General features: G+C 42.0%; 1 protein-coding gene across 3 annotated transcripts in view; it reads left to right on the top strand.

Moving 5' to 3' along the window:
• The first annotated feature begins 1,850 nt into the window (after positions 1–1,850).
• Positions 1,851–15,078, top strand: part of LOC133415863 (glucocorticoid receptor-like) — a 60,117-nt gene continuing 46,889 nt past the window's right edge. For 2 of the 3 annotated variants that reach the window (XM_061702377.1, XM_061702375.1), the window contains exons 1-2: positions 1,851–2,344; positions 10,325–11,519. In XM_061702377.1, the coding sequence (XP_061558361.1) occupies positions 10,333–11,519 (1,187 nt within the window). In that variant the 5' untranslated portion in view covers positions 1,851–2,344; positions 10,325–10,332. The remainder of the gene's footprint in view (positions 2,345–10,324; positions 11,520–15,078) is intronic. The other variant, XM_061702376.1, reaches the window with a different exon arrangement.

Raw genomic sequence — 15,078 nt, 5'->3', positions numbered from 1 at the left:
TTTGAGCTACACAGATAAAGGTAGTTGGAAACTGCTTAATACTATGGTAATTGTGGAATAGTTTCCATCCATCCATCCATTTTCTGAGCCGCTTCGGTAGCGGGGGTGCTGGAGCCTATCCCAGCTATCATCGGGCAGGAGGCGGGGTACACCCTGAACTGGTTGACACCCAATCGCCGCCATCGTTAGCTTGCTAACTGCACGCCGGAGTCGTAAATGGGGCTTGTTATGGAAGCTAGGGATAGCTAACACGCAATTGAGCAGCCGCACGAAATGACCTCATATAGTGATTTCACGGGGGCAGTTTTAGCCGCGCCCACAAAATGTGGAAAAATCATTCATTCGTTCATTTTCCGAACCGCTTATCCTCACTAGGGTTATGGACGTGCTGGAGCCTATCCCGGCTATCTTCGGGAGGCGGGGTACACCCTGAACTGGTCGCCAGCCAATCGCAGGGCACATAGAAACAAACAACCATTTGCACTCACATTCACACCTACGGGCAATTTAGACTCTTCAATCAACCTCAGGGAAATTCAAACGGTGAAAAAGATGCTTAAGCTATAGCTCAACAATTCAGCACTGTATTGTTAGAAGTCTTTGCATGTGTTTTCAACATGTCAGACATATTTAATACATTTAGAAATAAAACGGATATCTGCTTAGAGTCCCATTAACGGGAGCACGGTGACCATGTGGTGAGCACCTCTGCCTCACAGTTTTGAGTTTGTGGTTTCAAATCTCGCATGTCCTCTGTGGCCTTTGCACGTTTACTCCGTTTTTGTGTGGGTTTTCTATGGCTTCCACCCACATTCCAAAAATATGTATGTCAGGTAGTGTGAATGGTTGTTTTTCTATATGTGACCAGTGATTGACTGGTGACCAGTCCAGGGTTGTACCCTCCCCTCTCGCCCGAAGGTCAGCCAGGATAAACTTTAAGGGTACCTCTCTAAAGAGTTTGTAAATGATTTATAAATGGTTTATTAGCTCAACATTCCTTTATAAAGGCGTGAAACATTTTTATAAATCATGATTTAAGATTAAAGACGGATGAACTGTTATTCATGATTTACAATGTGTTTTTAACATCATAGATCATTGATAAATAATCCCTACATAAGTGTGCCCTTATTGTGATGTCTCTTTTGGGTCATTCGAGTTCCAAACGTACTAAAATTTGACTTTTTTTTCTTGCATCAACAACAAAACAAGACACAACCACCTAAATCAGATTACGGTGCTCCACTTTGAATTAATGTGTTTCTATTTCGGATTCTAGGAGACGAGGACAGCAAGCCGATCCTTATCACATCGTTTCATGATTCTTCTTCAGTTGAAGAAAACTGGTTAGCATAACCTTTCCTTTTCCGAAGTGCGCACAACCTCACTGACCTCCTCTGCACCACAAAGCGAGCGAAGCAGGCCTCGTTGGAGTCTCCCAAGCGGCACAACCGAAACGTCATTCCACGCAGGAAGTCTCGCGTCGAGCGCATGTTTCTCAGTGGGCGACGAGGAGCGAGGACACGTTTTGACAGATTCCTCAGCAGAGTTTGCGGCTGGGGGAAAGGGGCGTTCACCGCCAAGTGTCAATCGAGCTGCTCGCGTCAAGCACCCGTAGCGACACCGAAGCTAACGGGAAGCTTCTCGAGGAAAATAAAAGCGCATATTTCTTGGCGTCCGGGTAACGCGATCGAAACTGGCCGTTTGCTAACCAGTGTCGCTGTTGTGAATGTTTTTTTTACAGCGAAAGAGGCTTTTTATGCCCTGCTTTAAATACGGCGTCGAGGCTTCCGGTTAAAGCTTTTACTCTGACAGAACGCGAGCGGAAGTTCTCTTTCGCCCTTTCGTCCATTGATGACTTCGGACTAACTGTCCGCCCTGCCTACCGGGAGTTGGCAGCAGAATGCGCCCGCTCTTCGCGCTCGCTCGCTCTTATATAACTTCAACGTGCGCGTCGAGCGCGGCTGCCACTTTACGCACGGGCTCGCACTTTGGCACTTTTAGAAGATCCCTCGAACTCGTTGTGGATTTCTTCGGGAGCGTGTTTTCTTTCTCTTCCCGATTCTTAAATCGGCGAAAGAGGAGCGAGATTTTTGGCTTCGGACCTCCTCCTCGACCTTGTTTACTTGAGTTGCCAAATAGTTGCTGCTGGGGATATTTACTCGAGACTTGAGGATGAGCGTTTTTTTTTAAAAAAAAATATTTTTGCCGTGTCAAATGCACGGAATATTTTTTATTCCACGGCTCCTCCGCGCCGACTTTGCGTCACTCCTGGTTATTTCTCACTGAGTTTTTGACAGGACATGACTTAAAACGGAGGGCTGCATCCCTCTCCAGACAGCAGGTAAGCTTCACTCTCTGGATGTGCAAATTCACTTTTTGCTGCCTCTGAATGTAAAAAAAAAAAAAAAAAAAAAAAAAATGGTGTCACCCTGTAATGTTGACTACATTGCTTCGAGCCTTGGTTCAAAGAAGAAACAAGCAATAGCGTGCTCGCAACAAGACTCAAATGGCGTGTGATCGGTGCAGTGGAGCCAGACAGCCAACAGGTTGCACTAATGTTGCGCAATGTAAGAGTGGAAACCCCAACATTTCTTATTTAAACATTCCCATCGTTGACGTGCTTCTGCAAAATGCATTGCAACAGCGACCACTGCCACGGTAGTAGTCAAAACTAATGTATAAAGTGCTACCCTTGGCCACAACATTAAGTACACCTAGTGAAATCCATCCATCCCATTTCCTATAACACTTGTCCTCATTAGGATCACAGCTGACTTCCGGCGAGAGGCGGGGTACACCCAACAACCATTCACACCTATGGACAATTTAGAGTCTTTAATTATCCTACGACAGATGTTTTGGGAAAGTGTGAGGAAAATGGAAAAGAGAGAACATGCAAACTGAAGTGGGATTCGAACTGCCAACTTCAGTACTTTGAGGCAGATGTGCTAACCACTAGGACACTGTGCCATCCGATTTGAATGCATCTATTAATTTTCTATAGCAATTTTTCCCATCAGGGTCACGGTCAAGCGAGTATCTCAGCAGACTCTTGGGGAAAAGAAGCAGGCACACCCTGGACTGGTCGCCAGCCAATCGCTGGGCACAAATAGACAAATAGCCATTCAGTCACACCTATGGAAGATTTAAAATAGGAGTGTCAAACTCATTTTTATAGTGGGCCCCACATCGTAGTTATGGTTTCCCTCAGCGAGTCATGAAAAACATATGCAGTAGTATAAATATCACCTCATTATATATAGGCCTACTGGTATGTTAAATAAGTAAATACAGTTCTCTCTGCATTATTTTATATATATATATATATATATATAAATATATATAAAATATTTGACAAATATTTGACAACATATTGGATTTGAAATCATAAGTCATAGAAAATAGTGATAACCAAATACTTAACTATATAACTGTGGTTCAATTAATGCTAAGAAGCAATTTGGTGGGACAAATGCTTCGTAATATTGAAAATTTAAATTTTGTTTGAGATTTTCTGCCAAAATGAAAAGAACAAATACATTTAGTTGAATTTACACCAATTTTATCGGGCTGATCGGTATCGGCCGATATTTAGCATTATATGCTGATCGCCTTTAATGTTATAATTCGATCCGATCAATGACGTCATTGATCGGCTCCGCAAAAGACATTCACTCCGTGGTGCCGCGTGCGCGGTATATTTGAATCCAAAAGCTAGTTTATTTTTAGCCTTGTCACATGTCTTTTGACGTAGTACTGTAAATATCTGACAGCCAATGAAGTTATTTAAAAAGAAAAAAGAAGAAGAAAACGGTGGTGGTGTGGGACAGAAAACACGTTTGAGACAGGCAACACGTAATGCCCGGATCAGACTACAAGAAAAATTTGCTCTTTCACGATTGCACTGTCAGACTACTGCAATAAAATCTTGCATTCCGATACCACCGCATCCCGTTTTTTACGATCATTGGCCTTTACGTTGTCAACTCAAATGCGACTGGATACACTCGTTCCCGTGGCGACGACAACAAGAGTAGAGCGCGTCGATTTTGTATTATAAGGACAAAATGGGGAAAAACGTGTGTTGGTGGTCACCGGTGCTCAGGACAGGAGAGGACATTCGTTTTAAGGCTTGCTTGAGGTATGTTCACTTACTTTTAATACAATGCGGCTCACAAGCAGGCAATAAAATGTTATGTAGCCTAGCAAGCAAGCGGTAGCACGAACGGTTGGACGTAAACATGCCGCCGTTCTGTCGAATCATGCTCTAAAGATTCGGTGTGGGTGAAGTAATTTAATTAAAAATAAGGTAATTGAATTACAGTAAGTTAGCACCCATTATTTCTGTCATGTAATGTTGGTTTGACCTGACTGATTAGAATCCACGATCTGACTAGAGCAGTGATTTCCAACCTTTATGGAGTCAAGGAACATATTTTACAATTGAAAAATCTCACGGCACACCAACAAACATTCATTCATTCATTCATCTTCCGTTCCGCTTCTCCTCACATGGGTCGCGGGTGCACTGGAGCCTAACCCAGCTATCTTCGGGCGGGAGGCGGGGTACACCCTGAACCGGTCGCCAGCCAATCGCAGGGCACATAGAAACAAACAACCATTCGCACTCACAGTCACACCTACGGGCAATTTAGAGTCTTCAATTAATGCATGTTTTTGGGATGTAGGAGGAAACCGGAGTGCTCGGAGAAAACCCACGCAGGCACAGGGAGAACATGCAAACTCCACACAGACGGGGCCGGGATTCGAACCTCAGAACTGTGAGACAGCTGTGCTAACCAGTTGGTCACCGTGCCACCACCTACAAACAAAAATGTCACAAAAAGTGGATACATTAATTACTGTATTTCCTTCCTCCCATCTAATAGAAGACCATTCATTTGTTCTGTCACTATGCCTCACTGGCATAAATAGAGGAACAAAGGTACATTATTTATTGAAAATATAATTTTTTGAGATATTAAGTATGCACATATATACAGTAAATGAACAGGTCATTTAAATAGACACATTCCTCCATCTTGTGATTGGATCGGTGATCGGTTATGGTTTTTTTAAACTCGCTGATCGGCCCCAAAAATCCTGATTGTGTAAAGCCTACCATTTAGCAAGAAACGTGAAGTCGGCACTTTATTTGGTTTAGTGGGCCACAAAGAATCATGTGTTGTGCCGGATCTAGCACCTGGTCCTTGAGTTTGACACCCGTGTGCTAGCGATATCCATACATCCATTTTCTATGGTGCTCTAACTCATTAGGGTCGCATGTGACCTGGAGATTAGCCCAGCTGATTTTGGGGTGAGAAAAATGAGGTACACTCGAACCAATGGTCCAGATAACACAGTGACACAGTCAAACACAAAATGGGAGGAGCAAGGTACACCTTGGATTGTTTTGCCGGCCAATCACAGGGCAGGTATTGAGAAACATCTATTCACACATGAACAATCAGGCTCCTCAATTCACTTAATGTGCATGTTTTTGGAATCAAACACCAGGACCTCTTGGCTGAAGCAGACAGGCTAACCACTCCCCCACCATGCTGCTTCAAATGATAATTGCTGAAATTGCAAAAGTAATGCTCTGTGTCAAAGCCAAAAAGCATTATACGTGGCAGTGGCGTAGAACTGCATTGTGTCATACTGGGGGGCGTGCCTAATATTTTGGTTGCCTTACAAAGCGAGGTTGAGTCGAAATATCAGCTACACAAGCAGAGATGTTGTGCCTCCTATAGTACATCAGTGTGAAGATTTTGTAGATCATACACTACATTTGTACACCACACAACCTGCGGCGCATGGGCCATGAACAGCCCATCGAAGCATTTGTTCCGGCCAACAAGAGAAAGACCCAAAACATTTAACCTACAAATGTTAATAATATGTGCGATAAAGATTATAAGACAAGCACACAGTTTGAGTGAAGTATTAATTTGACAATATCCTGAATATTTCGTTTGTACTACAATGATGTAGAAAAGTTCTGCCTCATACTGAGAGGTGTTTCTTTCTAATAAGCAACCAAAATAATGGGAACAGCTGTCAGCCTCACACATTGCTTTTCCACCCAACTGCAAACCATAAAACTGTAAATGTGTAAATGTTTTATTTGGATTGCGTTCAAATTTAGTGTGCATTTGACTCGTAAAAACAAACAAACCAAAAAAAATATATATATATATATATATTTTTTTTTTTCATATATTTCAATTCGGATATGGGCAGCATGTTGAGATATTGGTAATAAGATTTGCTTCATGGTTCTAAGTTTCAGATATTCGACTCATGCCCTACTTTGTGGAATTGCATATTCTCCTTATGCTTGCGTGAGATTTCTTTATGTGATGGCTCTCATTAGATGTTGTGGGTCTACCTAATGAAGTGCCCAGTGATTGTGTAATCTCCAAAAGTGTTTGTACTTTTTATTTTGGCGAAAGGTGGTAAAGGTAAGTTCAGATTCGTGTGTTCACATTACAAGTACTGATTCATCTCCTCTGAAATTTCCGTAAATACAAAAGGAAAAATGAATTCATACTATCAATTAAGCAAAACCCGTTTTGCTAACTTGGCACAATGAAAAAAACAAACAAACAACTGTAAACAAAATGGTTTCCTTTTTATCAACTTACATAGTGCTCATATGAGAAGAAGGGGAAAAAAACGTTACATGTCAAAAGTTGTTGTGCAAGAGCTAGCTAGCATTAGATTCACTTTTATGCTAACAAAACAACAGCGGGAACTTTGCTAACGCTGTGAATTGAGTGTCAAAAAACAAAATATGGAGTTGAAAGTAAAGATATGTTTTCAAATGTTGAGTGCAAAAGTAAAAACCTTTAGTATTTGTACGTCATTACTTCTCATCACAGATTTTTGTGAGAAAAGCCTGTCTCACCTCTCATGGCACATTTGAACGTCCCAACAATAACAAGCGGCAGCAGCGACGGTGTAAAAGGAAGTGCAACAAACCGCTGCTCTTAACATGCGACACACCTTCAAGGCACTACGAAGTTGATCTGAAGAGACTTCGAGTGCGTACCAAATATTTGCTGTCACATTGACAGACAGCCTCCAGCTACAGCAATACATACTGGATTGTTATGGTTTGTCATTTAGAGCAGTCTTTCCCCACCTTTATTCAGCCAAGCATCCCAGTTTACATGACAATAATCTAACCGCACACCACCAATCACCGCACACCACCAATCAAAAATCCCCTGCAGACATTTGCAGCTATTTATTTCGCGTGAGCCAAAGTTGTCTGTCTGTATTTTTTTTTATAATCAGGTCAGCTTGGCGTGTGCCATTTGTGAGGCTGCCATGATGTTCCAGCGTGGGCGTGAGGGCAGGAAATGGCCTCTTTGATGCTTTTGACATTTCTTCAATGCAAGGCACGTGGAGTTGGAGTCCTTGCATACGAAGTGTCCAAATGTCCTCCATCGTCTCGAATACATTTAAATCTTTATTTTATTATGTGAATTGTAAGGCAGCATGCTGTGCCCTAGTGGTTTGCGAGCATGACTCACAGTTGAGAGTTTGTGGATTAGAATCTCGGCTTGGGCCTTCCTGTATGGAGTTTGCATCTCATCTCAGACCTCTGTCCACATACTCAAAACATCAGTGTTTGGTTCATTGAAGACTTGAATTGTCCATAGGTGTCCTCCGATTGGAAGATGGTCAGTCCAGGGTGTACGTCGCTGGGATAGGCTCCAGTTTACCCACAACCCAAATGGGAAGTGCTATAAAAGATGGCTGGATGGGCATTTTGAGATATGATCCATCCATCTTCTGAGCCAGTTCCCCTCAGTAGGGTCACGGGCGTGCTGAAGCCTATCCCAGCTATCATCGGGCAGGAGGCGGGGTACACCCTGAACTGGTTGCCAGCCAATCGCAGGGCACATACAAACAAACAACCATTCGCACTCACATTCACACCTACGGGCAATTTAGAGTCTCCAATTCATGCATGTTTTTGGGATGTGGGAGGAAACCGGAGTGCCCGGAGAAAACCCACGCAGGCACGGGGAGAACATGCAAACTCCACACAGGCGGGACCGGGGATTGTACCCCGCTCCTCAGAACTGTGAGGCTGACGCTCTAACCAGTCGTCCACCGTGCCGCTCTTGATATATGATACCATTTTTAAATCAAGGTACCCCTATGAAGAGTTTGTAAATGGTTGATAAATTGGTTACTAATTAGTTTGTCAATGAAGGCAACATAAATTGCTTGATCAAGTCATATAATTTAAGATTCAAGTCGCACTGACTGTAGCTTAAATTTATCTAATAGTGAGCCAACATGATGTTTATTACAGTAATGTTCATTATAGTTAATTCATTATTTAGAAAGTGTTTGTAACATCATTAAACTTAATAAACCATTAGCAAACGCTACATAGGGATTTGTTATTAAAATTTGGAGAGTTATAGGTGCATTTCAATAAATTTCAACATTCCAATTTATTTAATTTCTTCATTTAAAAAAGTGAAACACATTTATTATGCAGTTTCATCATTTAAAACTTGGCCTGACATAATTTCTATATTAAAATAATTGATTGTTTCTTATTCTTTCGGTTTTCATGAGCAGTTAGCTTTGTTACTCAAATTTAAAAAATGAGGAAGTATTTCAATCTGTGAGTACAAGTGAATCTCTTTACTTCACTTTTTAAATTTAACTGCTAAAATGAAGTGGGTTTTCCCACGACATTCTAACATATTGAGAATTAAGCACCTTTCCGTAAAGTTTTTCCTGTCACTGTAGTAATATAGTGACTTTAATAAGATTTTATAAATGGTGCAGAAGTAGATTAATAGTAGTTTCTGAGTGAGTGTGTTTTCCACACAGTAGCATTTAAAAAATAGTCATACAATTGTTTTAACACGTACACATGACTGGTTTGTAACAAAATAAACAGAAAACAGAAGAGCAAAACAAACTAGCAGCTAAAAGTTAGCTGAGCCCGAGGCATGACTTTTTACATTAAAATGCCAAATTATTTTAAAATGTATTATGTTAATGATGTTTTAGCTATCAAAGGTCACTAGGGACATGAGTAAAATTGTTAATTATTGTAAACTCAAATGTGCAGCGCTTGAGTTGCTCTTTGTTATTTGTACTGCAATCATGTCTGTCTATTCTCTACAAATGTACATTCCACATGAAACAGAATAAAGAACCTACAACTTACTGGTTCTTGTTGACGAAATAAGGATGTCCAAGTTAATGAATCTGGTGACTGTCAGTAAATGTAGATACAGTTGAAGTAATGCAGAAATACTAACATGCTAAATTCACCAGACTTACTTGCCTAGTGATAACATTTTATTTGGGGGTTTCCACCTGTAACAGATCAGGATTTAACTTGTTTTCTTACCCAGTATACAAATCAGATAAAACTGGAGACAGATGGGAGCATCTAAATATTTTAAACTGGTGTTTCCTTGCTAAAAACAACAAAAAAGTAGAATCTGATAAGATCGAGATTAAAATTGGCTTTGAAACCAAGAAGAACAATTTGACAAAAATCCAATACAATTTGATTTGAAGTTTAAGCATATGACCATGTTAAATTGGAGCTTTCCATAATAAAATTCAAACTGCTGTTAAATGTGGCATCTGGGTCAGATCTGGATTAACATTCCAACTTCTGGTTGACAGTAGCCTCATTTGTCACCTGAGGTGAGACTATTTAGTGGTATGTCGAGTTAAGCAGGACTCCACTTATGAGTTGTTCGAGATACAATCCATCAATCAACCGATTTTTTAGCAAGTAAATATTTGAGATTCAAGCATTGGATGTTAGCAGTGAACTTTCAAAAAAAGAGGCCAAATGCTTGCCTCAAGCAATTAATTGCCTCTCCCAGTTGAAATTTGCTGTCAAACTAAACACAAAGCAAAGACACCTTGTCTATGTAAGGGGAACTAAACCCTCACATTTTTAAATCAAGAATACTGTATATTTTATGTGCCAGTACGAGTCAAAGCACAGAATAAGAATTAAATGTAATAATTCATCAACATACTGTAAGGGCTGCGCAATGTTGGGCAAAATCATCATCAGCTGCAGACCGGAAGTGATGTCGTGGCTGAACTTCTGTTTCCTTCTTTCGACAAGACACATACAGTTTGCCCTTGATTGCTTCAAGACACAAATTGTCAACAATCAATTCCACACAATTGACAGAATTCTTAATAATAATTTTATCCACTAAATGGTTATTCTGCCCCTCCCTTCTAACCTGATCTCGTCTCTCTCTCTTTCTCTTCATGTGTTGGGAATGACCTCCATTGCCATGTCAAGATAGCAAAATGGATCAGGGCAGCTCGAAGTGCAACAGTAATCGAGACGACTGCCTGACATTCATAGAGTTGGGAACCGGAGTATGTAAAGAGTCAGCTGACACCACAGGTTCCCTGCTCAGTGCTCTCCACTCAACTCCCGTAACCCCAAACGGGGGTGGAACCAAAGACCAGCTGGAGCCTAGAAGCCTCTTCGACTCCCACCAGCAGCGTAAGGTCCCGCTCGAAGGGTCAAGCATGAATGGCCAGAAAATGGTCCGACTAGAGAAACAGCAGCAGGATGTTGGCGTGTTTAACATGGAGGACGACTTGGCGGTGCTGAGCCAGAATATTGCTGATCTGGACCATGCGTCCACGTCTGTCATCGACACCTCTGTCCTGGGAAACCTTCCTCTGCCTGACCTTTTCCCCCAGCACATCAAACAGGAAGGAGACTTCTCCCTGGATAAAGAATTTCACGGTGGACTTCCCTGCACATCTTCCTGTGGTTTGACAGGCGTCAGTCGCCTGATTGAGGACAGCGAGCTTTGGAAAAACCTGGATCTTCCGGTATCCCTGTCAGAGATCAGCGACTTTGAGTTGGATTCTGAAGTGGCTCACTTGGATAACATCCTGCATGACGGCCGCAGACCTGTCGAAGGCTTACCAAAAGCGACGCAAGCGCCCACGGGCAACAGCAGGAACTGTCACAACGCTAATGACACCAGCCAGCAGCATGACGCCATGCTCCACCATCATCATCATCCTCACCAGCAGCATCACCTTCTGCAGCACCAGCTTCACCAACAACATCAGCAGCCCTCTACCCTTCTCTCCAGCGTCATTGTCAAAGAGAAGGACCCCGACCACTCTTTCACCCACATCCGCACTCCCAGTGTCGTCAAGCTGGAGAAGCAGGAGCCTGTGTTCTGCCAGTCGCAGTGTCTCCAGGGAGGCATGGGCTCGGTTCATTTAGGAGCCCCGATGTCCTCGTCTACGAGCATGGACGCAGTTCCTGGCTACCGCTGCATAACCACTGCACCCTCCAACATGGGCCAGCAAGACCGGAAGCCCTTTGGCATGCACTCGAGCCTGCCCTCATTGGGGGAGAGCTGGATGCAGGTGGACGGGTATGGACAGGCAAAGGTGATTCAAAGGGCCAATGACGGGCTTGCCAACACTGCGGTGTTGACGTCATACCCGCTCAGTTTTTCCAGGTAGGTGACATTTTTTAATTATTTTTTGTTTGTTCCATTTGCTTTTGTCTGTATTGGATTTGGTTGCCAATTTTATCCTTGTTGAGCTTGACTGACGAGATGCAGAACTCCACCAAGAAGATATAAGAGTCTGTGGAATAACATTTAAATTATTCTTCAATGCGGAATAAGATTGAGATTGTGTTGTGAGCAGGCATACAAATCAGATACGGTTTGACAGATATTCCAGGTCAAATGTTACATTTCTGTTAATGACTGAATATGGATCAGATTCAGATGTAATTGTGTTTCTGACCCTAAATTCAAATAGAATTTTACAGAGATTTAAGTATCACAGCATATCTACATTGGAATCTTTTGTGATCAAATTTGAATTGACATTAAACAGAAAACCTGGTTCACCTCAGGATGAAATTTGGTTTTCCACACTGTGTTCAAATTGGATTCAAATAGAGAGCGTAACAAACATCTGAACATATTCATGAACATAGTGAACATACATGACACATAAACTGAGATTAAATGTGGAATGTGGATCAGTTCGGGATTAAATTAGGTTTTGCATCCTGCATTAAAATTAGATTAAATTAGACTTCCGAACATTTTCAGTTGGGTTTTTCATGAAAAAATTAAATTGGGGTTAGTGTGGAATCTTGTGCTGAACCAAATTAAATTTGGTTTTAGATCAAAAAATGTTGATAACATTTTATCTGAAAAAGTTACATAAGTGTGTTTAAGGTCAAATCTAAATTCTAAATTCATCTGGATCTTATCTGGATGCAATTTAGTTATCACCCTACATTGTTAACTGAATGTGTAGCTCCATAAGGGAACTAACATAAATTCCTTTTCATTTGATAGTGTTGTTATATATAGCAGCAATCTATCTAATACTGCTCTGAAGGTGTCAGCATTGTTATCTTTGTTAAGGCGGTAGGAAGTTTTGATACAGCATGGATCTAATTAGATTGTGCAGCTGTATTTAATGTTAGAGCCTGTGTGCTTATATTAGACGCCAGAAGTACAAATAGATTTAGACATATAAGGTTCAGAGGTTAGGAAGTGGATATACTTTAGTTTGCTGAAACCTCAGATCCCTGCCGTGATGCTGAAGTCAATTTAAGAGCAGTCTATCTCGGCACTTGACTTCCCCTGCAGGAAAGCGCGAGTGTGCATTTGGAAAAGCAAAAGCTGTCAGCACCTTTGGCCACTTTGAGGCTTTGGTCTCTTCCGCTTTGACTGTTAGTTAGCACAGTGCCGCTTCAACAAATACCGCTCAGCTTCTTGTGATATTTTTGTTGTTGTTTTTACCCCTGGACGGGCTGACACAGCGCAGCATGCATTCCTCCAATTACATCCACATTTTAGGAATTTCAGACAGCATTTATAGGAATGGATGCTACTTTAGTGTGATGATGCCACGAGTCAGTTGTGCTACCAGGCGGATATGGTGAGTCACGCAGAGACTAGTCGCAATTTTTTTTTTTAAGTCTGACTTGACAGCCAGTGTGTGGACCTGGGATTCGAGGCTGTGTGGTCCCTTTAGAGTACCTCGTTGTTGACCATGAGTGCTTGTACGTCACGCAGAGACTGGCGGGAGTGCGAGTAGGGTGGATTTTTTATTTTTTTTTTCACACTTGACAGCCAGTGTGTGGAACAGGGCATCACGGGAGACTGTGGTTCTTAACTGCCTGTAGCCTTATTAACATGCCATTAGTTTCAGTTACAGTCACACCACATGCGTCACCCCACAGGAAGTAGCTTGGTGCTGCGTTTTCAGCGTGCTGTGGGAAAGAGGCTCAATTGCAGCACAATGGCAATTGCTCGGCTTCTTGGTGCGACCTGATAAGTTCTGCCAGATAAATGAGTCAAATGTATTTGTCACTTTTATGAGCTGGAACCTGACGCTAATGGTCAGGTGGTTTGTGATCAATGTGGGGCCGAGGTGAGGCGGTTGGGCCATATTGCGGAACTCTCTTGTTTGTGATCATGCCGCTGTTAGACGGTGATGCGCCTGCTTTTTGCGCTCTCATTCAATGTTTTTCACGCTTGGATATCTACTTTTTTTTTTTATCTTGAGTTGTCTCAAACAAGCAACATATTGTTATGTCTTTTGACCGCGAGGACAACAAGTTTCTCAGCTTGAAATCAGTAAAATTTCTAGCCTTTGGCTATAGATGTGATAGTATGGTGTATGTGTGTGTGTGTGTGTGTTTGTGTGTGTGTGCGTGCGTGCGAGTGTGTGTGTGTGTGTGTGTGTGTGTGTGGTACATAGAGACACTGACTAGTGTAACGATCCGCTTAGGTATGTTATTGCTGTTGTTACGCTCCCATTTGCTCTAGCGTTTGTCATCATGAGGTTTGCGGGTTGGAGCCTATCCCAGCTGACTTTGGGCGAGAGGTGGTGTACATCCTGGACTGGTTGCCAGCCAATCACAATATAGACAATGGGGAATTTAAAGCAGTGATTCTTAAAGTGTGGTGCGCAAAAGAATCACTAACTTAAATGTTTTGTGCAACTGTGCGTTGATTGAAGACTCTAAATTGCCCGTAGGTGTGAAGATGAGTGCGAATGGTTGTTTGTTTATGTGTGCCCTGCGATTGGCTGGCGACCACTCCAGGGTGTACACCGCCTCTCGACCGAAGATAGCTGGGATAGGCTCCAGCATGCCCGCGACCCTAGTAAGGATATATATATATATATATATATCCATCCATTCATCCATTTTAGGGGTCACTCACATTCACACCGACGGGCAATTTAGAGTCTCCAATTAATGCATGTTTTTGGGATGTGGGAAGAAACCGGAGTGTGTGTGTGTGTGTATATATATATATATATATATATATATATACAGTATATCCAAAACCTCCTGATTTCTGTTTTACTTTATTCCTCCCAAAAATATTGAATGTGAGTGTTTCCAAATTAGGAATTGTTGTCGAAGACAGTGCTGGACGTGTATTTGTTGTTTGTGCTTCGGGCTTCTTTTTACTGTACATGCATCAGCAGCTCAACTTCTGTTCATCAGCTAAAATTTGTCTTTTTGTTTTTTTTTGTGTTTTTTACATCTCTTATAGGTCTAATTAGCAAAAATATTATCCACCCTGTCTCCTCCCAGTCCTTGTGTACGTGTGTATGTGTGTGTGTGTGTGTGCGTGTGTGTGAGTGTATGTGCGCGTGTGTGTGTGTGTGTTTGTGTATGTGTGTGTGTGGTGTAAGAAACTGAGCCTCACCCACCAGAACCGAAAGATAATTACACTTGATTTATTATTATTTTATTTTTTTGAAAATGTAACCCTCAGGCATGTGTTCCTTCCATTTAAGCCTTTTGAAGTGCGTGCCCTGCAGTAAATACTTTCCTGTAATACTCCTCCAAGTCAAAAAGGTACGAAATGCACCTGCTTTGGCAACCAATACACCTTAACTCCCATTTTGGCTGGGTTACAACGTTGAAATGGTAACGGATGTTGGAAACGAACGTCCTCTCCTGTCCTGAGCACCGGTGACTACCATCACACGATTTTCCCCATTTTGACCTTATAATACAGTCGGTGC

This window comes from Phycodurus eques, chromosome 17, assembly GCF_024500275.1.
Source record: "Phycodurus eques isolate BA_2022a chromosome 17, UOR_Pequ_1.1, whole genome shotgun sequence".
Taxonomy (NCBI): Eukaryota; Metazoa; Chordata; class Actinopteri; order Syngnathiformes; family Syngnathidae; genus Phycodurus; species Phycodurus eques.
The sequence above is the reverse complement of the archived record's forward strand: the minus strand, read 5'-3'. Positions and strand labels throughout refer to the sequence as shown.